The sequence below is a fragment of the Cygnus atratus genome, chromosome 1, assembly GCF_013377495.2.
Source record: "Cygnus atratus isolate AKBS03 ecotype Queensland, Australia chromosome 1, CAtr_DNAZoo_HiC_assembly, whole genome shotgun sequence".
In the NCBI taxonomy this organism is placed as follows: Eukaryota; Metazoa; Chordata; class Aves; order Anseriformes; family Anatidae; genus Cygnus; species Cygnus atratus.
Genome location: NC_066362.1, coordinates 130,023,407 through 130,051,190, shown reverse-complemented (window position 1 = coordinate 130,051,190; position 27,784 = coordinate 130,023,407). Strand labels below are relative to the sequence as shown.

Sequence of the window (27,784 nt, the reverse complement as noted above, 5' to 3'; positions counted from 1 at the left end):
TTATTTATTACTTTATTACTTTATTTATTTATTTATTTGCTCTAGAACAGTGCAAAGCACACACTCAGCTTCATAGGTGATAGCATCATCTTTTGAATTCTGGTCTGCTATTTTAGTCTATCACAACCAAAGAAAACATAAGTGTACTTTGCATAATAATTAACACAATTTCTTTTGTAAGGCAGTCTCCACAGCTAGTTTTAGTGACTGCAGTTTCTATATTGTAGCTATGGAATAAACGTTAATTAGCTATTTTGCACAGAAATCCTAGTAGGTTTTTGCCAACCAAGAAAAAAAAAAATCTGTATTTTTAGTTAAGTCAGCAAACACTAAATTGCATGTGAAGACAAGAGGTTCAGTTAGATATCTTGGGGAAAAAAAAGAAAGTGGGTAAATACATTCCCCAAGTAACCTAACTCATTGTTGGGTTCAGTGGTGCCAAATAAATAAATATATATATATACATATGCACACAAAAGTCTCAGCAGCCCAAGTTTTTTTCTTGTCTTCTGAAGACCATTTCAAAAGTTCTAGTGTTCTATGATTAAGTGTGGTTTTCCTTTATTACATTATTTTGAAGTTAAATTACCCTTTTCTGTCTGGCAGTGCTTTCAGTCCCAATGATCCTGAGGTCATAACAGCAAGTTTCTTTTGCACACCCTAGAAACCTGTATCATTAATGAAAGCTGAGATCCCCTGCCACAGAAGTGAAAGATCTTTGAATAATCAATAGTAAAAGTCACAATGAAGTCAAATAGCTGACAAAAGTCAGAGCTTCAAGTAACTGGGAACAAAATGTAGCTACGAAAGTAGTTTTTGAAGATGATGTATGAACCAGAAGAAATTGGCCTGATTTTCAAATTCTATCATGACCTACAGTGCTGACAGTTAAACCCATTTCTTTTTAATTATGTAAGGAGAAAACACAAAGGAGGGCAAAGGAGTGAGGGGACCATATATGCAGACCTCATATGTGGAGGTTTAGACAATGTATTGAATACTGAAATAGATTCTGAAGTTATCTTGTGGTAAGTCGCAATACTTCTTGTTCTCACTCTTGTCCACAAGCTGTGTCCCCGGTTTATATTGCCTCTGCTATGATGCAATACGTAGCAAGGAGTCCGAGATTTGTGGAAGTATCTGGCTGGATGGCTTAGACCATGGAGAATGGCAATACAAGGAGCCCAAACTATTAACTCATGGCTCCCTACCTCAAATTATTACTGAGCTGCTGGTTAAAACATTCTCTTTGGAACATATACTTGTGTTTGTTCTTTTGGGATTGATTTTTTTTTTTTTTTTTATGGACAAAGTTCCTTACTGGGAAAAAAAAAAAAAAGAAAGAGAGAGAGAAAGAAAGAAAAATTTTTCTTTCCAGAAACTCCCTTCTGTTGCAAATCCAGTAATCACCTGAAAAATTAATTTGTTGTGACTTTCTGACCAGCTCTAAAACTGCCTGTGGAAACAAACTAAGCAACAGTGGGATTTATATGACCAGGAATAATCCCACCAACAGAGCCTCATTAAGCACACGTTCATGATTCTGCTCCTCAAATCAAAACTGTGCTTCGGGCAGGAAAACCGACGTGCTTCTTAAGCCACTTATCCCCTGCAATTTAATTACCTTTAACCACGACCTACAACTACTGTAGCCGAAGCCTTTCTACCCTCAATTCCCCGGCGGCAGCTCCCAGGTAGGGCCTATTTGCAAGCCCGGAGTGAGACAAACCCACGGCCGTCCCTCGCCCCTCCCCGTCCCCTCCCGGCTGCGGGCGGGGGGGCGGTCCGGTGCCGCCGCTTATTTGTCCCCGAGCGGGGCTACCGCGCTCTCTCTCGCCCCCCGTTGCCCCCCAGCCATGCCCAACATCGTGCTGTTCAGCGGCAGCTCCCACCACGACCTGTCCCAGCGGGTGGCCGACCGCCTGGGGCTGGAGCTGGGCAAGGTGGTCACCAAGAAGTTCAGCAACCAGGAGACCAGGTGCGTGCGGCATTGCGGGACGTGTTCTCCCCACCCCCCCCCACCCCCCCCCCCGGGTATGGAGACCCCTTTCCCTGTCCCCGGGTCCTGGTGGGGTTGCCTCCTGGCTGCTTCCGAAAGCATAGGCAGGTCAGGCTTCCAGCTGGACATGTAGAAAAAAAGGCAAAATGTCCTGTATGACGTCCTCAGTGTTTGCCAATTATTATTTTTTTTTCCTCCTGGCGTTGCCTTTCTGTGCTGGTTTGTCATCTTGGCTTTCTGACCCACCTAGCTGATCTCTTTGTTTTTAATGACGTTTTTTAATTTGAGGTGACAGGTGTTTGTTTATGCCAGGAGGTGGTAAGGCTGAAACCACTCTTTAAGCCCATACTGGGGGGGAGTGGTGGGCACACCAGAGGGTCCCAGTGGGCACCAAGTTGTATATGAGCCTGCAACGTGCCCTTGCCCCCGTAGGAAGGCAAATGGTATGCTTAGTTGCATTAGGCAAAATACCACCAGTATGTCAAGAGAGGTGATCCTCCCCCTCTACTCAGCAGTGGTGAGGCTGCACCTGGAGTACTGTGTCCAGTTCTGGGCTCCCTGGTACAGGAGAGACCTGGACATAACTGGAGGGAGCCCAATAGAGGGCTGCAAAGATGATGAAGGGCCTGGAGCACCTCTCCTATGAAGAGAGGCTGAGAGCTGGGGTTGGTGAGCCTGGAGAAGAGGAGGCTCAGGGGGTCTCATCCATGTCTATAAATACCTGAAGGGAGGGTGCAAAGAAGACAGATAGAGGCTCTGCTCAATGGTGCCCAGTGCCAGGACAAGAGGCACTGGGCACAAACTGGCCCACAGGAGGCCCCCTCTGAGCACCAGGATCACTTCTGTGCTGTGTGGGTGATGGAGCACTGGCACAGGCTGCCCAGAGAGGCTGTGGGGGTCTCCTCCTTGGAGGTCTTCAAAAGCTGCCTTGGCCTGGGCAGTCTGCCCTGGGTGTCCTTGCTTGGGCAAGGGTTGGAGCAGGTGAGCCCTGAGGTCCTTTCCAACCTCCGTGATTCTGTGATTCTGTGTCTGAGACTAGGCTGTTACCTGATTTTGAAACAGGTTCCCAACTGTAAGTAGCTGTCGAGTCTCTGAGATTATTTATTTTATTTTCCTGTTCTTGTTCTGAATTTCCCAAACAAGCACACTTTCATTGCTTTCTTTGGAAGATTAACATGTTATGGTCTGAAGTTGCACTCACAAAGCTTTTTCTTATGTTCAGTCTGTGTGTTTTGTATTCTCAATTTAATTGCTCTTGTTCTATTTACATGCACAGACAGCATTTTAAACCCTCTGCCATTGCTGTTCATTCCACCTAATGTTTGCACACTCTTACTCTCTTCTGTTCATTCCTGATTAAATGAAGGTTTAAATCTCAAGTCTTTCCAACCCCATAATCACTTTATTGCTCTTTGATCTCTTTTCTGCATGATAAAACTTAATGTGCATTTGGTTATATGATTTTCTTGCTAACTTGTGTCTTAATATTTTTTTGCTTGCTCTCCAGAGACACTCATCTCTAGTTCTGCTGTTTGCTGTGTTTTAAGCAGAGATTCTTGGATTTAGATTTCATCTGAGGTAGAAATTTACCTGCAAAGTTTGCACATCTAATTTGATGCAGCTAATTAAATTCCCAGCTTCAGGATGGAATAATCTCTAGTCTATCATTCCACTTATTTTTCTTGGTGAGCATTATTGCCCACTGCCATTAAGTAAGTAGATAGTGGTGGCTGCAGATTGTCAGTGGTTTGGCTAATCTAGTAATGGCAGTTTATTTTTCTTAGGCAAGCTGGGATGTAGTGTGGTATAGATATGAGGGAAGTATCTAATCTAGTAATTATTTCTGGTTGCTTCTGTTGCAACATTTCTGGGCTGACATGTTTTGCCTTTTTTTCCAAGAACTTAAAAAATGTTTTCACACTTAAGGATCTAAGTGTTTATTTTTTGTACAACTTCATACTTCTGAGATTCTGAAATGAAGCTGATGTTTCCCCTTCAGCAACTACAGTTGTAGCCACTATATAATAAGTTCTAAGTGGGTAATCTTTTAATATCCTTAGCAACTTATTTCAGGATGTCATCCTTCCAGTTTTGCAGACTGATAGTCTTAATAAAAAAATTCAGCAACGCTAATGAGAGAATTCATGAACAGTATATTTAAAACCAAACTATAGCTAAAGTTGATATGATATTTATGCTGTAGTGGTCATTCTCATGTGGCTGGTTTTTTTTGTCTGTCTTTATAGCAAAATTTCTTCATGTGTATATAAGCAAAAATGTTTCTTCCTATATAAAAATAATTATGCAAAAGTTGCATCTCAAGACTTATGGATAAGTTCACTGGCATTATGAAATATACTGCAGTATTGCAGAATATTCGTACCTAATAGTTAAGATACTCAGAGAACCTTAAAACCTGCCAGTGGCGCTCGGACATATCCCTGTGCAAATAGATAAGCTGGGTCCTGAGGGTCAACAAACTCTTGCTTTGTCAGATCTGTTAAGTTAGCGACTTGCAGAGAAGATTCATCTTTTTGTTTAAAACTGAGTTTTCTTATTTGTTACAGTCTCTTAAAAGTAAGCGCAAATTGCATGTATATTGACAAACGTGTGCAGCCATGGGCTTAAATATTTGTCAAATGGCCTAACTGGAAGCACTTTAGTTGAAAACTGCATTTATTTGGTTTGCAGAATAGTGTGGAAGGGAAGAGTTATTAAATAATTTGCTTTATACTTCAATTCAAATGGGCTTTTGGTTTCAATCCCAATCCTTAGCAGGTGTAAGTGGTTTCTTGAAGAACTGTATCTATACCCTGAGGTTAGCCAGGGAGCAGGACCGCTACTAACAAGAAAATGAAATGTAGGTTTTCCACTCCAGAAAATTTAAAATTGGATATGCTCCTCTTTGTAATTTATCATGAGGCTAGGGTATCTGGCAATATCTCAGTTCTCATGTGATTTAGGCATTCAGCATTCTAGAAAGTTTGCAACTGAAAAATCTCATGTCTGTGCCAGAGGAAGTGGGGCAAACTGCTGCTGAAATTGACAGACCCCCCCCCCCCCCCCTTCAATTTCTTTCTTTCTTCCATCTAAACAATATGGAAATAGAATCCTAGAATCATTCAGGATGGAAAAGACCTCTAAGATCATCTAGTCCACCCTTCAACCTAGCATGGCCAGGCCCACCATTACTCCATGTCACTAAGCACCACATCTACACGTTTTTTTTGAAGACCTCCAGGGATGGTGACTCAACTACTGCCCTGGGCAATACTTCACAGCTCTTTCAGTGAATAAATTTTTCCTTATGTTCTGTCTCCCAAAACTACTGACACCAGGACCCTCACTCACTTGATCTGGTGGCTGGTACTACAGCCTGCAGGCCCACACCGCCGGCCTGACTCCAGTAGCTGGCACCAGGGCCGCTCGCACACACACCAGTGCCACCAGTGAATGCCTTCCTTCAGCTGACCACCAAAGCAGCCAACCTTAACTAAAGCAGAAAGACAGCTCCTCAACGTCTGGTCCTGGAAGATGACTCTGTTTAGTGTTCAAAGCCTGTGCGTAAAGTACATGTGCTGGCCACAGTGTCTTGGTAGGAACTTGCGTGACGCCACCTTCCCTCACTTTACCAGTAAAGTGTTAGGGCTGCAGTGGGAGCTCGGTCAGTTTATCTTTAGGTCCACACAATCAACTGTTGTCAGCACCGTTTGGAAGGCCGGAGGAAGAGGGCAGGAATGGAAGTCCTTAAGCAGGCATGGCTGTTGCAGCTTCAGCAGTATGACATGGTGTTTGACAGATGTGTTATAGAAGCACATATACATGCATGCACACCCACCCTGATTTTTTCACAAAGCTTTCTCCAAATATGCCTAGATGGCACTTGATGATAATTGATACATAATTAACTCACAGTGCAGGTATTTTTAGTGAATCAACTGATGAGGAAGAATTATCAGTGCATGTACATCACTTCTAAAATAAATATATTTTCTTACAATATGTGGTATATTTGCCTTTCTAAAGACTAGTTTAATTCTGTACTTGAAACGCTTGTTATTCTCAAAATGGGGAAACTGGATTCAGAGATGGCATCTTCTCACACCCATCTCTCCCAGGAAAGAAGTTACTGTTTCCACCCATTCCCATGAGCTTCCTAACTTCTTTTAGTCAGACTTACTGACTGAAGTGAGTCCTGTAAGCCTTTTTGACAGGCTCAGGAGAGGAGAATTGAAGTCCTGTCTGGTGAGAGTGAATTTGAAGGCTGACTATCTACAGCTTCTTTTGGCTACTGTCTGGGATGTTTTTGAATCATCTGCTTAAGTGTATACAGTTCAGATTTTGCAGAGGAAAATGTTGGCTGCACAGAGACGTTGCCTGCTGTATGGCAGGCAAAAAATAAATAAAACTCTGTTGTTGATATTTACTTGCAAACAAATGTTTGCAAGTAAATAAACTTTACTCAGAGATAGCAGTTTTAATCTTGGAAGTTAGGAGAAAATGGCTGATGTTTCCTCAGTGAATTTTTATAAGGATGAGCCTTAAATTTCATACAAAATGGTATGATGAAAACAGTTTGTTCTATAAAGTAAATAATTGATTAAAAAAAAAAAACAAAAGCACATCTAGAAACTTTTATATCAGTGCTACATATCAAAGATGCCCAATTCAAATGACTGAGATCTATTTTCAATGCTGGACTGCAGTGTTTTCCTCCAACCTCCCCTTTGGTGTCCTCCAACTCTTCTGCAGTTGTCTTATCTAAGACATGACCTTGGTAGTTTTCCTGTACCCTTGTTCCTTTGGCTTCTGCTGCTGCAGAGGCCACGAGCTGGATGACCCTCACTGACGAAGGTTATTACCCCTAGTCATGGTGTAAGCAAACTCAGGTGATAAACTGCTGTTAAATCAGCTGAAGTTGGTAGGGTTTGGGGCATTGTGGGATGTGAATTCTCTCTTCGTATGGCCCAAACACTTAGCAAGTGATTCACAACTGGGGTTGTCATGATCAGCCTAGGGTGGCTGAGCTGGCTGGTTCCCTCACTCCTGGCTGCTCCCACTGTAGTGAACACGGTGAGCCTGGAGAAGTTGCTTTCACTAACGTGGATGAAAAGGATAAGAAATGTTTCCAGAAACATTCTGTGTTTATGTACAGAACTCAAGATACACTGAATATGGCCATTGATTGTATTGCTAATATTGCCAAATCACGAAAGGCCTAAAAATGCTTCAGAGCTCCTGGTTTGAGGCTTCCACTTTATTGACCTTGCTGTGTACTGTGTTCTTCTTATAGATGCCAAATGCATGAAATTCAAAATAAATAAATAAATTGCCTTGCCCGTGCCTAACGTTAGGAAAGGAGCAGTTGAAAACGAAAATCTGGCTGGGGACTGGTCTTGGAGCTGTCAAAGTGAGAAAGCCTAGACTTGAGGAGAGAACATGGGTTCCAGGAGATCTAGGATACAAGTAAACTTGTAATAAAAATGCCACAGATTTTTTTGTTTGTTTGCTTCGGAGTTCTGGTTTTTAAATTGTTGTGTGCAGCACAGGGGATGGGAGTGAGCGCTAAAACTGCAAAAATGAGAAGAGGCTGGGAATCCCTATCCCCTGCCCTAAGTGGAATTTCACATTATCTGCAGATTAAATAACTTGATTTTTAAATGTTAATTTCAAAGGGGATTTCAGCATTTAGGATTTTCCATGAGATCTTGTCTGGTTTGCTGTGGGGGAGAAAAATATCACTGTAGCCTGTACCAAAACTGGCCCAACTGAGCTCACCCCTGGGGAGCTCTACAGAGTCCTGTAGTTGCTCTTAGCACCTAAGGATTCAAGTTCTTCTCTTGGCTGTGCTCTATAGCATACCCTGCTAAGCTCAGCTGAGCTCTAGTAATAGATCAAGCATCTTTCACATCCCTTCAGGAACTGAGGTTTAGGTGGAGGAAATCTATTTATTTTTTAAATCCCAGTACCCACTTTTTTATATAACATCATGGCAGTTAAAATATTTGCCCAGTAAGTTGGCGGTCTTGCGTTAAAGACTTTACTCTGCAAATTTGTTCCCAAAGGTAAGAGTTCAAACACACCCCTCTGCTTAGTACTTTCCATTGGCTGCTTTTTGACGATTTGCAAATTCAGCATGTGCAATTTTTGGATCGCTTCTGAGTTATTGATTCTTTTTGCACTCTGTATGAGGACTCTAGATCTTAAATTTTGGCGGCTTCTATGGGTATTAAAGATGCCTAAAGTACAGAGCTACTTTATCAGCACTAAAGTCCTTGACAAATATTACTTCCTATAAGTTTTGCTAGAATTTTATCTGTTATAATTTTTTGTAGGGTACATGGCGCCCTTCAGTTGCATGACTTGAACTGGATCCTAGCCATCGACTTGAATTATTTGCCATTTTAGTATGGCTTTGCATGCTTATTTCCATGCTTCCCTGCAGCTTTTTTTCGAAGTTAAGATATACAAATTTAAATTTCCTATTGCTATTAGTTCTGTTGGGAGTATACGATAAATTTAGTATCATAAGGGGCTCAGCCTGCTGTTACCTGAGTTTTGAATTTTGCTTTATGAATGTTTCAGCCATTTAAATGTGTTTGTAATATAAGTGGTTCTTGAGGTTTATCCTTGACTTACGGTAATTAGTCTAAGTTTCTACCTAGTAAATTGGACTCTGGAATCAGTCTGTGCAAGGTGAAAGCAGATATCAACACTCAAACTTGTTTTCCGTTATGTCCTGTCATACGTGCATCCTCTCTGGCTAGCAGCTTGTGCTTGTGGATTCCAAGCAACTGGGTCAGAAAGTTAATTAATTTTGTGGGCTATTAATTTGTATCATTTTTTCTTTAAAATGCAATTAGGTGTTTTCAGGGCTTTTAATGTGCAGGTTCTGTTGACTCTTCTTGAATGAGAAGTTTATTTAAACTGTTACCAAATAGCTGAATTTGATTTAATTGCATAAAACAAACAAAGCTTGTAATCTTGAGGCAATAGCTTGTTCTTGTGTCCTTCCTCTATGTCCTCACTATCGAAAATTGTTTAAACAACAGCTCCAAGTTTATTGACTGTTAATTAGGTCATGGTATAGATAGCCTAAATGGAATTTAGTAGTGATGTTAATATGATAACTGGAATGAAGTAGTTTGCCTGCTGCTAGCTTAGTGTTCTTTAATAGATATTTGAGATGCAGTACTTCAGATATTTGGTACTCTGTAGCATCTTACTGTTTGCCTGTTTACATCAGAATGTGTTTAAAAATTTAAAAGTACAGATAAGCAGCAGTGTGTCTGGTCTAGTTGGATAAGTCTACACAATATCCAACTTAGAGAAGGTAGAAAGTGAGAGATACTAATCTGTGGTGCAGTCATCTCTAGCTGATTGGAAGAAGATTCGTGCAATAATTACATTGTTATTCTCTGGCCCCTTTAATTAGGTTACTATCAAATGCTATACAAGTATTAATTTAAACTTGATTTATTTTAATTTGCAAATACGTCCTGTGTCCATGAGAAAATATATTTCTACATGGATATATGTTCGCATTTCTGTGTGCTGAATAAGTAAGCCATTCTGGCCTGAGGAGCATAAACAAAAAATTCTGAAGTGCACCAAGAGAGGAATTAGCAGCAGTTTTGTCTTCTAAGTTGTTTACAGGATGAAAAAGTTATTGCTGGCCCAAGGGCATAGAAAAGATAGTGGTTAATGGTGCTGGAAGCAGCACCACTTCAGGTCTGCTCTATCAACCAGATCTGTATTTATCTCAAAGTATATTCCCTGACCTTCTGAAACTTGTTATTTCTTAGTGGGGTGCTTAGAAATGACTGTTTTAAAGGAGCAAAACAATCCAGAGTGTTATAATTCAGTGTTCTTTGTGTATATGATGAACATTAAAATCCTATTTTTTGTCATTCAGCAAATCTTGTTCCTACTACATAATGTGTCTATAAAATCACTGGTTTCTTTTTTTTTTTTTTTTTTTTACCAAGGACTAAAATCTTCCACTACCCTACTTTGTCACTGCAATAATATTCTCCAGTGAAAATTGGCAGTACTTTCTTTGTCTCTTTCGATTTTCTTCTCCTTTGTAATGATTCCTATGCTAATGTCAAGAACAGAAATGTAACTTCACAGTCTTGGGTTGAAAGAGCTGCCGTAGAGCTTTTGCATATGTTGGTGGTCTTCTTTGGACTTATTCCAAAGGTTTGGTATGACAGCACTTGCCATTAAGCAGTTTTGTGCAAGTGCTGAGTCAAGTGTTGATTATCATTTTTTAGAGTCCTCATGATAATAACCATGAATCAACAATGGTGAGTAAGGCTGCGTATGTAACCTAATGGGTTGATGCTTTACTTGGAGTTGACCAAAAAGCAAGTTTGAAAAATATTTAGAATTTGACAGACTTATTTTTAAACCCTTTTCTTCGAATAGCCCTATTGCTTTGACTAATAATTGGACAGGGAATTAACAGTTGTATAACCACAAAATTGTGTCTATCCGCCTTGATGAAAGACTCAAAAAGATTTGCTGGATTACCAATGAGCTATCGGAAGATGACACTGTCCTTGACTACCTCCGTTCCCCTAGAGGTCCTGGTGTTTACTAGATGTTCTGTTTTAATTTGGCAATAAGAAATCCTGATGTTAGTTAAAACCAGCAGGAACTTACTGAACCATTCAAAAACTTACTTAATTAAGGAGAAAAACGAAGAAAGGATCTTTCTGTAACTTGTTCTGGGAATGGAATAGGGGAGCTGAAAGCATGGAGACACTGATTCTCTCTTCTGTGATCTTGGTGGTCTTTCTGATGGTATATAGGTAATGTAAAAATGGAAGTACGTTGATTTGAATAAAAACTGAGTAGAAGAGGGGGAGAATTAATCTGATCATGGAAAAGCAGGGAGGTGAAAGAGATGTGTTAGGGTAGTGAAGCTGAGACTGAACATTAGGACGAGAGACAAGGAAGCCAAATAATAACTGGAGGGGGAAATGGATTAAACAAAGAGAGAGCTGCTACTAATACAAGGAGGAGTCAGAATGCAACCGAAAGGGCAGGCTTATGTATGGACATGAATAATAGGGCAGGCTCAAGTAGCCAGGAGAAAGTGATGCGCCAGAAATTAAATTTAGAGTTAATAAGGTTGCAAAATGAAGCACTCGGGTCACACTGGTGTGAAGGAAGGTTGCTTGTCTATTGCCTTATGCATCTGGTTTACAGTATTTTCTTTAATTGCGTGATCACATATGTATCTTCCACAAGATTCAGTCGTTCAGTGCTCAGCATGGAACTGCACATTGCTCAATGAGGGAGAAACCAAATAATGGCTGCTTGTTAAATCAGTGCATTCTGTTCTCTGTAATTTAATTTTGTTCTAGTTTGCACACCTTCAAAGGGACAAGCATTCTTTCTCTGACAGGTATTTTGTGGCATTTTTCAGAATGTAACTAGTCAGACAGCACTCAACTATCATGATGGTAATAAATCAAATGTTTGCATGTCATTAAGATGTTTTTAAGCAGTAAATTCCTTTCTGTGTTCTGCAGCTACAAAAAGCTAATCAGTCTTGCATAGCACCATGGAAGTTGATAAACTAAAGCTGTTTGGACTACGCGTGACTAGAACAAGCCTCACTGTTGAAGGACCCATCAGAAAATATTTTACCCACATCTGAGCCATTTGGATGGTTTCTAGTTAGATCTTTTTGCTTATTTGTGTCTTGGGTAAAGAGGAAACCTTTTAAATAAGGGTCCAAGATACTTTAGCCTTTAATCATTTAGACTAATTTAATACAGCATGGGTTGAAAAGGTCTGATTGCCTTATGTAGGAAAATTGCTTTTGTATATTTTCTGTATACTGAGAATGGTTCAACAGCAGATTTCTCTGGAATGGGTCTAGAATCGACAGAGAATCAATATTCAACTGTTCTGTTTGAGTTTTCCTGTTTGTTTTCAAGCTGTATTTAACTCTTGAATTCTGTGGTATGAACAGTGATCAGTGCCAAAATTTGCCTTGAAATCTGTGGAAGAATAAAATAACTTAGATGCCATCGTAAGTACGTAAGCTCAATTAGAACAAATAGAGCAACTGGCACAACATGACAAATTTTGAGTCATGGGAAGCTGTTGATGAACAGGCCCGTTATCCTTTTTTTTTTTTTAAAACTACATTGCTTAGATATCATGGTGTGAATTTTAACCAAAATTCTGTTGTTTTTTTTGTTTGTTTGTTTGTTTTGGGGGGGGGGGGGTGGAGGTGGTGGTGATACCTTTGTCTTCTAAAATGCAGTATTTTCTTGAATTTATTAATGTCTTAATTATCATAGAAAATAATGGCACTTTTAACAGAAGTATTTTGATGCAGGTAGTATTTAATAAAAATACTATAAAGTTGGTTCTCTTTCTGTACTTATCTAGTTTAGTCTTTAAATGACCATCTCCTTAGGAGATGGACACAATCTACACACAAGGACAAAATCTACAAACTAAACCAAACAAAAAAAGCAATATTAATAACGTGTGCTGCATCTGTGCTACAGCCATAATTACATGGTGGTTTGTGCTGACCTTACAAAGGCTCTATTTAAGTTGAAGCAAATTTTAGAGTGGCTTGTATTGAAATAGACTGTATCAAGGGTACAGTTGTCAAAAACTTTGTTTACCCATTTAATTTTTATTTTTTTATAAACCTATGAATGTTTGTTAAAACAAAAATATTTTGTTTGTTCTTTAATAACGTCCTTCCTGTAATTCTAGTGATTAAGTGGCCATCTCCTGCTCTTTCAGTGTAGAGATTGGTGAAAGTGTGAGAGGAGAAGATGTGTATATTATCCAGAGTGGCTGTGGAGAAATAAATGACAACTTAATGGAACTGCTCATCATGATCAATGCTTGCAAGATTGCATCATCCTCCAGAGTGACTGCAGTAATTCCGTGTTTTCCATATGCCAGGCAAGATAAGAAAGACAAGGTAGGTAAGAACTGTGTAATTTCTGAAGTCGTTTCTCAGCTTTTTCCCTTGAAACTTTTTGGGATGAAGCATATTTTCATAAACATTGAAGAGATTCGTAAGATTTGTTTCCCCCTATTTTTATGCTAAACTGTTAAATTATATCATCTACAAGTGAATGAATTGAGACAATACCTGACTTTTTGCTTATGCTTTGATAATTGATTTGTTTTCAGTTTGAAAATTTAAGTACATCCTATGTGTGTGGTATTTTGCAGAGTATTCTGCTAGCAAACCTCACCTTATGGGACTGTTTTTCCTGCTTTTTCTAGCCTTTTTATTCTCTGTATATGAAGAGAGTATGCCCTTCTAAACATTTTAATTAGTGCAATTGCATAGAATTAAATCCTAAATTTGAAGTGCTGCAACCACTGTGCAGGTGGGTTTTACCCTGTGTGTAGCCAAATGAAAGGAACTGATTAGATCTGCAATTTGTAAGAGTGATGAATGAAAAGACTATTGTATGCTGTAAAGCAGATCTAAAAAAAAAAAAGTTTATATATGTGGAATAACTTGGAATATTAAATTATGCAGACCAAAAATTGTATAGAAATCCCAAAACACTTTTCTGATTTTAGCGTCTGCCCCTGAATTTGGTATGCAGTAACTGATGAATAGTATACCAGTTCAACAAAAGCTGATAAGACAATGACAAAGTCTGACCAGTGAGTTTGATTTTTTTTTTTAAAAGGTAGTTTTTTTGTTTCTTTCCACTATATATACAAGAAAACCTAATGTTATATAAATGCTATTTTCATCAAAACTAACTTGAAAGGAACTAACAAGAATAAATGTGAATTTAGCTTTTAAAATTGGACTGCAATGCTTGTCTTTTCCGGAAAATTTCCCCTCTCTGATACTTCCTATAGATGGTCTGCTTCTTCCTTTTCACTTTGGGCTTTTAGCAAAATCTTGAAATCTTTGTGGTGCTATTTTCATTCATCTATATAAAATGTAACAGGACTGACAAACAATGCACCAGTTAAATAAATATTGATTGCATGTATTACAAAATATGTAATTCTCAGCCTGCAATGGAAACACAAAATTTTAAGAAGAAAATAAAATGGAAGAAAATTACTTTTTTTAACTAAAGACCTTTTTTAATTTGTTCTTTAACTGTAGGCTCTCTACCATACTAATGTTGTGCTTCGAAAAAATGAATTTGAAAGTTAGATAATATCTTCCTGTTCTTCATATACATCTTTTGGAACTTCATTTTTCTCTGTTTCTGTACTTATTAATGCTCTCACTTGACTAGGAGAGCTGATTTATTTTATTTTATTTTAATTTTTAATCAAAAGAGCTAGGAAGGGAAAGAAAAAAGACTTGGTTGAAAGGGAAGGAAAGCATTTTGGTATGTTTTTGTTTCCAAATTCATATTGGATGGTTCTGCTGGACCATCATATAAATTTTTGCTGTGGGAAAAGGATGAGCATGTCCCAGGTTTTCCATGCATCTAGGTAATTCCTTGTTGGGGTACCTGAAATCCATGTGGCAGGCTTTCAAGAGACACTTAAACCCTACAGTGTAGTGGCTCAGTATGCTGCTTAGGAACATGTCTTTTTGAAATGCCATCTGAAGATACGTAGCAGAGGAAAGTAGGGCACTAATAGAGGTTTTGAGCATTATTCCAGACAGTTCTCTTATTAGTGTGTTCTCCTGCAATTTTCTTTCTCTCCTCTCTTTTTTTTTTTTTTTAAACCTCTGTTTTGCAATTGAGAAAATGTTTGTCATCTTTGGAAATTAACCTTGGTAGTTAACCTCCGTGTTGCACAGTAAGCTATAATATAGCTGTCGACATTGGGCAGCTTATTGACCGGGTGATCCTTCCTCTCACTGGTGGATTGCATCACATCACTTGGTCTTTGACCCACGTTGAGTGCACAAGGTTTGTGTGCTGCCTGAAGTGTTGGTTCACTGGTGCCAGTCATTTTCTTACTATGGTTATAAGCAGATTTTCTTCTCTCTGACCCAAGATACTGCTGTAGCTTGCTTGAGTATGAAGTGAAGCCTTATAATCGTCACTATCTGGATGCTGGCTTGTGATTTAAGTTGTTGACTTTAATCCATAAAGGACTAAATGGAATGAGTCCTTGCTGTTTGAAATACCACTGTGTTCTTCATGCATCTGTTGCAGTTATGATCACTGAGAACACTGAAAATATCCTTGATTTTTCTTTTTTTTTCTTTTTTTTTTTTTTTAATTTAAATAAAGAAAGGGCCCCTGTGGTAAAACACCATATTCTGAGCAAGGCCTATGTAATCTACTTTGGAAATTTTAGCGTAAAACCTGGACTAGCTTTAAATGAGATACCAAAGCTATCAGCAAAAATTCCAGCAAGGCAATGTAGAGATCTGTGCAAGTTTTCTTCCATATACAGACAAAGAAACAGAGGTTTAAAAAAAAAAAAAAAAGGGGGTGAAGATGAACAGGGGAGGTGGAGAAAAGAAAAAAAAGCTTGCCCAGAATCACAGAAACATTGATAAATTGATTTAAATGTGATCAAATATTGCCATAAACTAGAACACTTCTGATACACAAGCTAGATAATTTAAAATTAGCCCAGGTGTATCTGTGTTTTGGCTGTGGTTGCATTTAGGCATCCTCTAATTATGCTAACCTTCAAAGCCACGGGCAAGATACATCTGTAGGATGCTGCAGAGGTAGATGCCTTTGAGATGTTAGAAGTATAGGTGAGTTTGGTGTTCTACAGCTCATGTAACTTTGTTTTTTTGATTTGTAGAAGGGGGCCGTGGAGCGTTGGGTAGGTATCTTTTTTTTTTTTTTTTTTTTTTTTTTTAAATCTAACGCTATGCATTTCCATTAACATGGCCTTAAAGGGTGAAACTTACTGGGTTACATTATATATAACTGGGAACATTTTCAGTTTCACTTCTCGATTTCAGTTGTGTTTCGCCTGGGCCATGACAGTAACATTCTAGAATAATTTGCTAATAGAAGACTCCTAGCTTCTAGTTAAAATTTGTCTGGACATTTAAGATAATGGCTGTCGACTTCTGAAGCTTCAAAGCCTATCCCATTTTAAAAATGACAAATTTAGGTAATAAATTAGTGAATGTGCAGTATCCATACACTTCACAACTGGCTTTCTTGGAAGTGAAAGTTCCAGTTATAAATCTTGGGGGTTTCTTGGATTTTGTTTTTTTTGTTTGTTTGTTTTTGTTTAGTATGCATGTGATGCATTTTGAGCAAGACAATGTAATAAGATGCTTAAAGGCAATAGAACATTAATCTTAATGGACTTCTTTTACTTTCCTCTGCATAGTTATTCTTGTGAGGTTGTTTTTATTAGCTTTGTGGATTCCTTCTCTGTCCCTGGTAATTTGCAAAATTGCAAATAACTTTGTAACACATCATAAAGGAAGAAATCATTCATATAACTGTTGCTATAAGTGAGCGGGGAATTTGCTTAGGAACTAAAAATTCTGTGATTTTTTTACAATTTATTTTCTGTACATAACTTAATGTTGTGTTTCACACTAATAATTCTGAAACTAATCTCAAACTGTATCAAAGAATGGGACAATGAATATAGTGAATCTTTTTGTGTCCTTACCTCTGCCATCTGAAGCAAGCATCACAAACTCTCCAAGATATAAAGAAGATGTTCATTTCTCATCTACCTTTGTCCTCCAAGTTTCTGAATAATGAGGCCAGGTTATCTGAGGTTCTCATGAACACACTTATTTTGGTCTTCAAAATAAGCATCAATTTGTAGCACAGAACTTTTATATTTTCTTGGTAAGCAATCAAACCTTAAATCCTTCTGAACATGTCATACGATGTGTGCTTTTTCTTTTAATGCACAATTTTATGTAGAGGAAACTGTCAGATAGCCGCAAACTTCATTTGCCTTAATCTCCTGTTAGCCCATTCTTGAGAAACAGGTATTGGTGTCTGGCTATCTTTCCCTCCAAGACTCTGTCCACCAACACGTAGGCAGTCTGTGATGTGCATGCCTACTAAAACAAGTTTCCTAGTGGTAAAACCTTCAAGTTCTTCCTTCTGGGAAGTCAGCCTGCAAGGCCAGCAGCTGAAAGAAGTACCAACTGGTAACGTATACATTAGTACTTGATGCAGGAATTTTTGTTGTTTTGTTTTGTGATGGTGATACTAGTGGTATTGATACACGAGAGAAGCTAACTGGTATTCTTGTTGAACAGAAATGGACAAAACAAGAGAAATTCAGTATGCTAGTTGGGGTGGAAATGGCAAACCATGTTCTGGGAAGAATGTAATTTGCCTTGAACAGCTAGGCTGCACTGGTTACTCTTTTCTACCAGAAGGGGTGGTCCTGGCTAGCAAACTTCTCTCCCCCTCTCTTTGATTTTAGCTTCCTCATCTGGCTGCCGTGAGTTCAGACAAACACCAGTGAGCGGCATGAGGGAATTGAAGAAGGGATGGGACAAGCAGGGGAGCAAACTTCTGTTTTCAACATTGTATGTTAGTCCAGCTCAGCTGTAGCACCAAACTAGGAGCTGATAAGATAACATGGTGGTAGAGTCAAAAGAGTTAGAAACTAAACCTTTGTTGTAATAGATGTTGCCTGAGATTTGAGAATATTGTGAAGCCCAGCTTAGAAATGTAAATTTGAGCTGAAGTGATCAGGAACTCGAATGGCATAAACCAAAACTTTGCTATTAATGGTAAAAAATAACAAAAAAGTTTTGGCTAATGTGGTCCTAACAGAATCCTTACAGAACTGAGCTTAATGAGGAGAAGCATAGTCCTCAGTAAGTGGAAGGTCATCCTCTTTAAAGCTCTAGTGATTGCAAACTCTTATGGAAGCTATATGCATCTTAATTGCAGGGACTGAGAGAAGTACTATCTGCTATACATATCTTCACTGTATCTTAGACTAACTTAGTGGGGACAATGTTTTTGTACAACACAGTAGAGTAAAGTGGTTTTCTAAATGAAGTATTTTAGTAATGGTGATGACAAACTTACCCAAGCCATAAGAAATAATGTCGTGTCTTGGTTTCTTTTCTGGAAGTGTATTGTCAATCCACAGGTTAAAACAGGCAAGTGTTGAGTTTCCACCTAAATTAACAGAAGTTTTGAGGAAAATACTAGCCCCTTGAGGCTAAATGAGTCTGATTTCTTTGTTAAAGAAATGTAGCAGGAGAGAATACCTTGCCAGCAAAAAACAGCCTGACAGGTGACACCTCTGAATTACATTTCTGTTTTCATTCTAACAAAGTTAGTGCTAGCTACTACCCATGTTTAAAGATTGGTACAAAGAAAACAGGAGGTTTTGCTTAATATTTCCATTCCTGACAGAGTTCTTGTCTTGTTCTATGTCAATATAGCTTTTTTTCAGAGCTAAAAAGTCTGAAAGAACTTTGGAGTTGACAAAAAAAAAAAAAAAAGGTATCTTCCAGTCATGATTTTCCATATTTTCTTTGTTACTGTTTGTTCTGCATCCTTGTCAACTTAAAAAAGCTCTTAACATTAGCATTAACTTTACTGATTAGATTTTTTTCCTCTTTCCACGCGCCCTCCCCTCACCTGCCTTTTTTTTCCTTCATTACCCCACCCCTTTTGGTAGTTTTAGATTCCTAATTGCATCCAATAATTAAGCCCAAATTAGCAAAAAAAAAAAAAAAAAAGAATAAAAAAATAGACTGGGGCCTTCTGCTTCTGCCTACATGGATCTGTTACAGAATTTACTGTATCATGAAGAAATCATTGATATTAACTTTGTTGTAAAGCAGTTTTTTTGTTTTGTTTTATTTTCAAAAGTTGTGTTCCCTGTGCTTTCATTCTTCATATTTGGTGATCTAAAAAAAAATATATATATATATATATATATATATATTATTTTTTTAAACACAATAGTTGCCTAAGAGTTCGATGTTGACATATGGACAGTGGCTTAGAGAATTGGAGATTGTCTGCCTGTTTCTGTGCTGTGGTAAAGCTAGTTGAAGTTTGAAATAGAGGAGCTGGAAAATTATGTCCCCAATTTTATCTGTTTGTTGGTCAAATTGATACAAGGCATTATTAGGCAGACTGTGCAAACTGATTTAGAGCTCCTAAAATTTTTGCTGATTTTCAAAGCCCTAGTGGTTAGATTAGCTACTGACAAGCTAGTTTGGCTGGGTTTGGAGCTCTTCGTACCTAGATTCTAACTATGCTAAAGGAAAATAAAGTTGCTAATTACCTGATTTCCTGTATCTTTTTAAAAATTGTTCTTTATTTCTCAGAGTCGTGCTCCAATCTCTGCAAAACTTGTTGCCAACATGCTGTCAGTTGCAGGGGCTGACCACATCATCACCATGGACCTGCATGCTTCTCAGATCCAGGTAACCATAAGTTCTTTCCAAATGTGTCTAGGGGCTTTACTGAATTAAGAGGAAAGGCTAATATTACTTCTGTTTTTTTCTCATTGTTTTTGCTTTGTTCAGAAGTGCAGTTCTCAGGGTTCAGAGGAAGTTTTGATCATCTCAGTATCTGTTTCTAATTAAATCTGCCTTTTGCAAGAGACCAGATCTTATGGAGTGATTTTGCAGGTAGCATGGATGCCCATACATCAGTGTCTTCAGTGGAACTTTCCAAGTCTAGTATAAAAGCTCCCAGAACATACAATGTACTGTTCTGGGAGAAGCTCTCTTAATCTTGCATTGATCTTATTATCGTAGTTCCCTATATAGAGTTTTGTTGATTCAGCAAAGGGAACAATATTCACTTAAGAGAAGTGGAGATGGAGGCTGGAAACCCATAGCTGACTTTACTGCTGAACCAGTAAATCACAATTGTGCTGTCTCAGATGCAGAGCAGACATTGTTTGTCATCCTTACATGTAAAACTTTTCAAGATACCTTTTTTCCCCCTTCTGGCATTATGTTTAATAAGAACTTCAATTAGGTTAGATGGCTGTCATGCAAATAAAAAGCAGTTTCATTTATGATACAACAGGGATTTGATGTTAAAAGCTGCACAAAAAGAAGTGTTCCTTTTTTTCTGCTGCTCAAGTACTGCTAACTTGAATCTTCCACATATTGAAATACTACTGTTCATGTCAAGCAGTTGAAATTTATGAAAGTTAAATATTCCTCACTGATTTTTTTTTGAGAGCTTTTCACATGCATGAGTTTATATAGGTGCCTAAAGGTGGTCTTCTTTTTTGATTTACTATAATTTGAGAACAATTGTTCTTCATTTTGCTGCTCTTAGGTGAGATTTTTAGAAACCTTAATATTTGTGTAACTTCCACTGAATTGGGTAGAAATTTCAGAGGGCAGAATTAGGCCAGTGTAAAATGCTAGCTAAAGCCCTACCATACATGAAAGGCAAAGGATTGATTCTTTCTGTTTATCTTCATCCCAGGTAAGGCATAAATGTGTATTCACGAAACTGTTTTTCTCTTTTGAACTAGGGTTTCTTTGACATTCCAGTAGATAACTTGTATGCAGAACCTGCAGTGCTGCAGTGGATTAAAGAAAACATTTTGGAGTGGAAAAACTGTATCATAGTTTCACCTGATGCAGGTGGTGCAAAAAGGTACTATACAAGACTAATACTATTAGCATTCCACGTAGTTTGTGATTAATGAACTAGATGGTCTTGTCATCTTTTTTGCTGTGTGACCTGTGCGATACACACCGTGCATCACGGGTGAATTCAGCTGCATTGTAAAAACAGAATAACTAGTTCTTCCAATGTTGTTCATGCTTGAAAACATCCAGGAGCTTTCTGTGCTCTAAAGAAAATCTTTTTCTCTCTCCCTGGATATGGCCTCATTACCTGAGTCCCTCTGTGGGAGGGAAGAGAGTTTTCCTGCTGCTTGCTTCTTTAGTCCAGTTAATGCACTTATTCCTGCTTCATTCTGGAATTGCCTAAGTTTCCCTTCTCTGTTAAGCATATGGCCTATCCCCGCTGTACCTGCTGGCATTTAGGTAAGAGTTTGCTTAAGTCACATCAAGTCACTTTTCTTTTTTCTTTACGTTATTGCATTCAGGATGTAAACCTACTGACCCCAAGTTGCGTACTGTAAATATTGTAAAAAAAGGAATGAACTTTTGTTTTGGGTAGCAAAAGATGAAAATAGAAAAGTTAGTTCATCAAAGCATTTCTTCATTTACAGCTTATAAGGCTATCTTTTAGCAAGACTTCTATCTGTTATCTATTGAGTAAAAACTAATGCAAAAGCTCAGAAGCATGCCACCTGTAAGGTGGTAAAACATGCTGTTGAGGCAAAATGCATATTTTCAAGTTATTGGTCATGCTGCTGCTAGAAGCTGAATGGGAACAAAGACAAATAAGAATCCTGTAAGCCCAAAGTGATTTCAGTGCTTGGAAAGTAATTTAGAGAAAACAATGAAAGACTACCATGATATGATTTTGCTTGAAGTCCTTCGATCTGTTGTGAATGTTCATGTTCTAATAATTAATAGGAAAATAAGACTGAGTAGAACTAGGGAGATATTCCTCTTTGGATTACTCAAGTTAAAGATGTGAAGAATGTAAACTATATAAAACATTCTAACATATAGATGACTCAGTCAATTAAATTTCTTTGTTGCCATCTGAATATTGTTGTTGTCACAAAAATATAATTCATATGTATAAAAAAATGTGTATTTTTACTTATTACAAAATACAGTCTTTGAAGACAGCATTTTTTCCCCCTAGAAAACATTTGTATATTTTTGAGTTGATGATGAAGAGTTTACTTTCGATATCTTTCTGTTGTAATGCAACCAACTCCAGTCCCTGCTGAAGTAGGGGAATATGTTGATCTCAGTAAATTCAGATTCTCCTTCACTTCTTTTAGTGAAATGTAAAGGTGATGGTTTGGCTTTTCTATTCAAAACATGCAGACCTTCAAAATAATGCTTGAGTTAGTGAAAACTGATTAGAATGCGAGGAAAATTTGTCTTAAAATTTAAATCTGGAAGTATTAAAGAAATATGTTCATGCATTCCTTTAAAACATCTTTCTTTTTTATTTCTTACTATTTACTTGCAGTTTTTCCAGTTTATTAAATTTTGTGACTGCAGTAGGGCATGCAAATTCTATTGATATCTCAACACCTCTGAGATAGTGAGATGTGCTATGAAATTACTGTGTTGTTCACAAAAAAATTACCAAACCGTGTGGCTTTTTGTTTATCATTCAGTTATTTGTTACTGCTTTTCAACAATTTATTCATGTTTAAGTGGTAAAGAAACAAAACTCTATTTTCTATTAAATATGCATGTTAATAACCTTGTTAACTGCATTCTAAAAATAGTCTACAAAAGACGGACTACAAGCCTGTGCCAGCATAGTAAAACATAGTACTGTTTATTCCTGTTTTTTTTCTCTGTGTTGTTATACTTACCAGCTTTGTTATATTAAAAAATCTGAATAAAACAGTCGGAGGTCTGTAACAAATTGTTTGTTATAGGATATTTGGCCACCAGAGGTCACCCTGAACAATTTTGAAAGATCTTTGTTAAGCCAATGTATTGCTAAGAGAATTGCTGATGAAGTAAACTACTTGATTACTAGTCAAGTACTGCTAAAAATTATTAATCACTATTAACTTTGTTTTTCCATTGGTTTTGTTTCACATTCCAGGAATGGTATTTTCAGTTAGGACACTAAAGTGCTTAGAGTTAGGGCCACCTTAGGGTATGTATTGTCGGAGCTTAATAAAAACTTGTGAATAGCTGAAATATCAAAGACAGATGTTTAATGCCAGATAACCAAAGGCAACTTAGAAAATATTTTTCTGGCGTATAGCTTAAGATGCTCTGGTTGTACTTATTAACAATGAATTAAGGTCGTTTCTAACCTGTCTCATTATTTAAAGTTTGTGCCACATTAACTTAAAAGCAAGGGAACTTGCAAACTGTTTTCATAGCCGTCCTTATGTATTTAGCTTTTCTTTCTTTTAAAATAGTTTTCTAAATGTGTTGTATTTCTTCCTGTCACCTAGGGTTACTTCAATTGCTGACAGGCTGAATGTGGAATTTGCTCTCATTCACAAGGAAAGAAAGAAGGCAAATGAAGTGGACAGAATGGTCTTGGTTGGTGATGTGAAAGACAGAGTAGCAATTCTTGTTGATGATATGGCTGACACGTGTGGCACAATATGTCACGCAGCAGATAAGTAAGTATTATGGTGAACTGGCCTGATGCCTCATTGTGCTGTAACCTGCAGAACGGCAGATGAACAGAGATGTTGCATACCTATAACTCCACCTGACCTCTGTGGAGTGAGGTCACTGATTCTTGACTTACCATCCTGTGAACAAGCTGTGGCCTTCCTTAGAACATGGAATTGAGATAAGATTTACAGAAATATATAATCTAGATTTAGAAAAAGGACAGAATAAAGGAAATGTCATATATCCCTTCAGCCAGGGACTTGGGCCATCTATTAATTTTTTAATTTTTTTTCGGTACTGAGAGAGAAATGTCAGAAAATCATTCTTTACTTAAAAACTCATCATGGAGTCTTTACTAGCTTTAATATTAGAAAGTATTTTCTCCCAGTGTTCAGTGCAGGTTTAATATTAATCTTTAATGTATATCTTCAATATAAAACTGCTTATCCTTTTCATCGTGGGAGATGAGAATGGTTTTTTTCATCTCTTGTCTAGAAGGTAGTTGAAGATTGTTTTCAACTAAATAACTCCCATTTCTTCAGTCTTTCCACATGGTTTCTAGACCTCTGCTCTGTTGCTGATGCCCTAAGACATTCTTTTCAATTCCTAAAAGAGTCCAATTCTTGAAATGTATCATGTGCAAGTAGACCTCCTATCTAAAATCAGTCCCTAGCAATGTTAAGTAGGAAGGATTACTTTAAGATTTTCAGGCTGGCTTTATGCTGGTACATCCCATGGTACTAGTAAGTTCTTTTTTGCTACAGAAGTCGGCATTATTGTCTACACTGAACTTTGGTACTGTCTGTAACCTTTTTTTTTTTTAATTTGCTTAGTCATGAAATTATTATTTTTTCCTATTGCTGTAACTTTACAACTCAAAATGTATGACAGGAATTCTAGTTTCAAATCTCTCTTGGTAAATTGGAAAAGTCGACTGAAATTAACACTAAAAACAAATGTTAGGCATTAACAGGTGGGCAATGCTAGAGTGAAGTGCTCCTGTGTTTCTGCTCATATCCTAACACATGCTGCCAGCTTTGGTTTGGGAGGCTGCGATCAGAGGTTTGAGGTTTTTAATCTTTGATCCAAAGATCTTGTGTTTTGATATGGTTTATAACAAAACCCACCCCCATATGATTATACATAGTGCACATTGGAAGAGGGAAGGAGCTGCTGAGAAAGAAAACATGGGAAAGTTTTAAATTGTTGCTGCTGAACATTTACTGTAGTGTTGCTACTCTTGGATGTAATCCTTTATAAAGCATCTGTAAGAGTCCCAGTTAAGAGCATTTTGAATTTAAATTCCTGTCCAATGTACTTATATGCACTGTGAACGTAAAGAATAGTCTTACATCCAAAATAGGTCCATGTGGTACTTCCTGACTGTGTCTTTCATGTTATGTTAAAGTAATAGGGTGAAGCTTAAGTGAGCTAGATGTTGCTGTTAGCGGTTTGAAGTGAAGATCATCCCACAAGATTACAGTCTTTAGTTGCAGGCTTGCTGTTTGCTTCTAGATGATCAGGATTTCAAAAACTCATGGAAAGCATTCATGTAGTATTCTGTTTCTTTTTCACTTTGATGAAAATTTGATGGAATTTTGCAAATAGATGTTGTGCAGTTGTTTGCTGTCCTCACACTAATCTTCATCAGACCTAAAAGCATGCTTGTAGGCTGCCCACTTCACAGATCAAAATCATGAATTTCCTAGCCAATTATTTTTGACAGTTGAGCCTTATCAAAAAGGAGGCCTTTATTTATTTTGTTATAAAAGTAGTGCTTCCTTATTTACCTATAATGATTTTTATAGAGGAAATTCTAAAACTATGAGAAACCTTCAATGTATCTGCACCATTCACTAGAAAGATGCTTTTGATTGTGTGATATGGCCATATATCGTGTTCTTGTCATGAAGTAGTGCTTTTCATTATTTGACAAGTCTAGGTGAGATGCGCTTTGTGATTACTCAGACTCGTTCACCAAAATACTTCAGGCCTCTTTGCATCTCAGCAACCTAGATGCATATCCAGCAGATGAACTAAGAAATTTATTTCCAGATATAGCACATCACCTTGCTTAAGTTACCTTCTTAGTACACACTCACCTTGTTGTAGTGCATCATCCCTGTAGAATGATCAGCATCCTTTGATGCTGGTGAATTGTTCAAAATGAAATGATGTTTCTGTGTTCTTGTCTTTTTTTTACCATCTTACTCTTTTCATGCTATGATCTGATAACATATCAACTATTGAGGTCCTCCATCTGTCCTAGCTGCATTTGCAGTCTTGCATAGCTGTGAGCCTCTGGAGGCAAAGAGGCCAATCAAAGCCAAATTAAGATATTCTGACTCATGCACAAGTTGTTTTAGTTCTTTGATTGGTACAGGTTTTCTCTCCTGTGCTGCATCATTTCACTGTGTGTTTAGATCAGCAGCATTTCATCCCACAACCTTGCAGTAAGCTAGGCTTTTAATCATTAAATATTTTTCTTCCTCAGTAGCTTTGTCCAAATAGAATTGTTTGAATTGCAAATGAAAATAAAGGTTTACAATAATGGAGGCACAACAGAGTTGTGAACACTGCTATCTAATCTACTTCATTTCTGCCTGATTGAGGTAGAATATACAACTGATTTCCAACATAGTTTTTCTGCTGATGTGATCAAAAGTGCAGCATTTTTGTTTAGTATCACTGCTACTGATAAGAATTTTATTATTTAAGTTAATTAGCAGTTATTTTTGGTGAGACTTAGAAGTCATACAACCTGAAAAAAATCAAGTTCTCTAAATTATTTTGTAGTTAGCTGTATCTTCCTGTAGCTTTCGGAAGGAATATGTGTATAAAATGTATTTTACAGAGATTTGTACCTGTCATCATCTATAGCCATCTATTTAAACGTGCATCACAGCGTACTTTTTCATTTCTATTCTACAGATTGGTATCTGCTGGAGCCACCAAAGTTTATGCTATTCTTACTCATGGCATCTTTTCTGGCCCTGCTATTTCTCGGATTAATAATGCAGCATTTGAGGCTGTTGTGGTAACTAATACAATCCCCCAAGAAGAGAAAATGAAACACTGCCCAAAAATTCAGGTACTGTGGTGTTTTTGTGATTTGTTTAAAATCTGTTGTTTTTTTTTCCACTATTCTCTAATGCTAGAATTTGTGCCTTGAGATGAAAACAATATTCTCAGATACATTGTGTAGCTTTATCGTTTGCAGAACATCTGCTAAATCATGCTGAAGAGCCATTTTAAGGGGATTCAGGTAGCATAATAGAGTATAAAAATATTTTGTACTGCAACAGATTGAGTTTGCCTGACTGAAAGAGTAGCAAATGTAAAACTGTCTTTTTTATCATTATTAATCAATCAGTATTTGCATATAGGAACTCCAGGTTATTGTGGATGCTATAGAAACTTTAAGCTTCTTCATTTTGTTTGAAAATACACTAATGAAAATGGCCAAGATAACAATAACATATATATATTTGCTTTCAAAAGCAAACTGAAAAAGCGAAGCTGACTTATCTCAGCAACTTCTATGTGAGATTGTTCTGTAAAGGCATGTGTCTTTTTCCTTAGTGCAGAGAAGAGAAAAGTATAAAATAGTGCTTTTTTAATGTTAAAAGTTTTTTGTTTTTTTTTTTTACTCAATATATTTTGTACTTACTGAAACTAGGCAAGCATTCAAAAGGTATACTTCCATTAAACTGTACTTGTGTGAGGTGGACACTGCCATCTGATGGCTGAAACAGTTTCTTTTCAGGGCCTGCTGTCAAATCTTCATCAGTATGCCTGTGCAGAAATCAGTGTTTTCTTACTTAATTTTTGAGTTTGTTCTTTATATTAGTCCTATTCTCATACACAGGTTAATTACCTAATGCTTTGATGTTATTTTACTTCCTAGAAGAGGTAAGAGCAGAATGGTAAATTGAATGTTTGCATACAGGTTGTGTGTTTCTAAACTGCATAGTTTGTTTTTGTTGGCATCCTTTAAAAATTACCTCCTTGATTATTTTTTTTTTCTTTCAGTTTATTGACATTTCCATGATCCTGGCTGAGGCAATTCGAAGAACACACAACGGTGAATCTGTATCTTACCTGTTCAGCCATGTCCCCTTGTAATTGCAGGAAGTTACACTGCACCTTTGTAGAGGTCCTGTCAACTAGCACTATTGTTTTTAACAATGCATTTCAACCACAAGAAATGAATATATTTGTAAAATTCCAGAGCTTTTATGTTTAATTATGATATTTGTTTTGTAATTATCATTTATTCTTTGTAAATGGACAATAAATCTCCATCTTGCAGAAACTTTTAATGAATCTCCTTGAGAGTTTGTCTTCTGTGTTTCGTAAGTTCTCTTTTATGTGCTCATTGACACTTTAAGATGCTGCTTCAGATCTGTTTTTCTTTACAGAACTACTGAATGTCTGTTCATAGGTCTCAATGAAATTTGTGCATATAAGATTTTCTGTGTTAAGTGGTGCAGAGTTGGGCATCTTGCATCTATTCATCTTTCAGTTAAACAGCTGTTGTTTTTTGTTCTGTTATGTTTAACTACCATGAATATTATTTTGTAAGCCCTAACAGAGTTTGAATGTCATGTTAATTTTAGGGAACTGTTGACACATCATAGTATTAACTGTTTCAT

General features: G+C 37.4%; 1 protein-coding gene across 2 annotated transcripts; it reads left to right on the top strand.

The window, feature by feature from the left end:
- Nucleotides 1–1,834: 1,834 nt before the first annotated feature.
- PRPS2 (phosphoribosyl pyrophosphate synthetase 2) lies at nt 1,835–27,453 on the top strand. Of its 2 annotated transcripts, XM_035542104.1 has the most exons (8): nt 1,835–1,978; nt 12,782–12,965; nt 15,752–15,772; nt 19,239–19,337; nt 20,411–20,535; nt 22,958–23,131; nt 26,061–26,220; nt 27,162–27,453. In XM_035542104.1, the coding sequence occupies exons 1-8, from the start codon at nt 1,857–1,859 to the stop codon at nt 27,252–27,254; spliced, it is 978 nt and encodes a 325-aa protein (XP_035397997.1). In that variant the 5' UTR covers nt 1,835–1,856; the 3' UTR covers nt 27,255–27,453. The 2 variants fall into 2 exon arrangements, with proteins under 2 accessions (XP_035397997.1, XP_035397998.1); XM_035542105.1 differs by lacking the exon at nt 15,752–15,772 and having other exon boundaries at nt 1,857–1,978.
- Nucleotides 27,454–27,784: the final 331 nt, after the last annotated feature.

Bases quoted from the DNA above. Each gene is read 5' to 3' on its own strand.
- PRPS2 (XM_035542104.1), top strand. From the start codon at position 1,857: ATGCCCAACATCGTGCTGTTCAGCGGCAGCTCCCACCACGACCTGTCC. The intron at 1,979-12,781 runs GTGCGTGCGGCA...CTGCTCTTTCAG, and splicing joins TTCAGCAACCAGGAGACCAG to TGTAGAGATTGGTGAAAGTG. The intron at 20,536-22,957 runs GTACTATACAAG...CCTGTCACCTAG, and splicing joins GATGCAGGTGGTGCAAAAAG to GGTTACTTCAATTGCTGACA.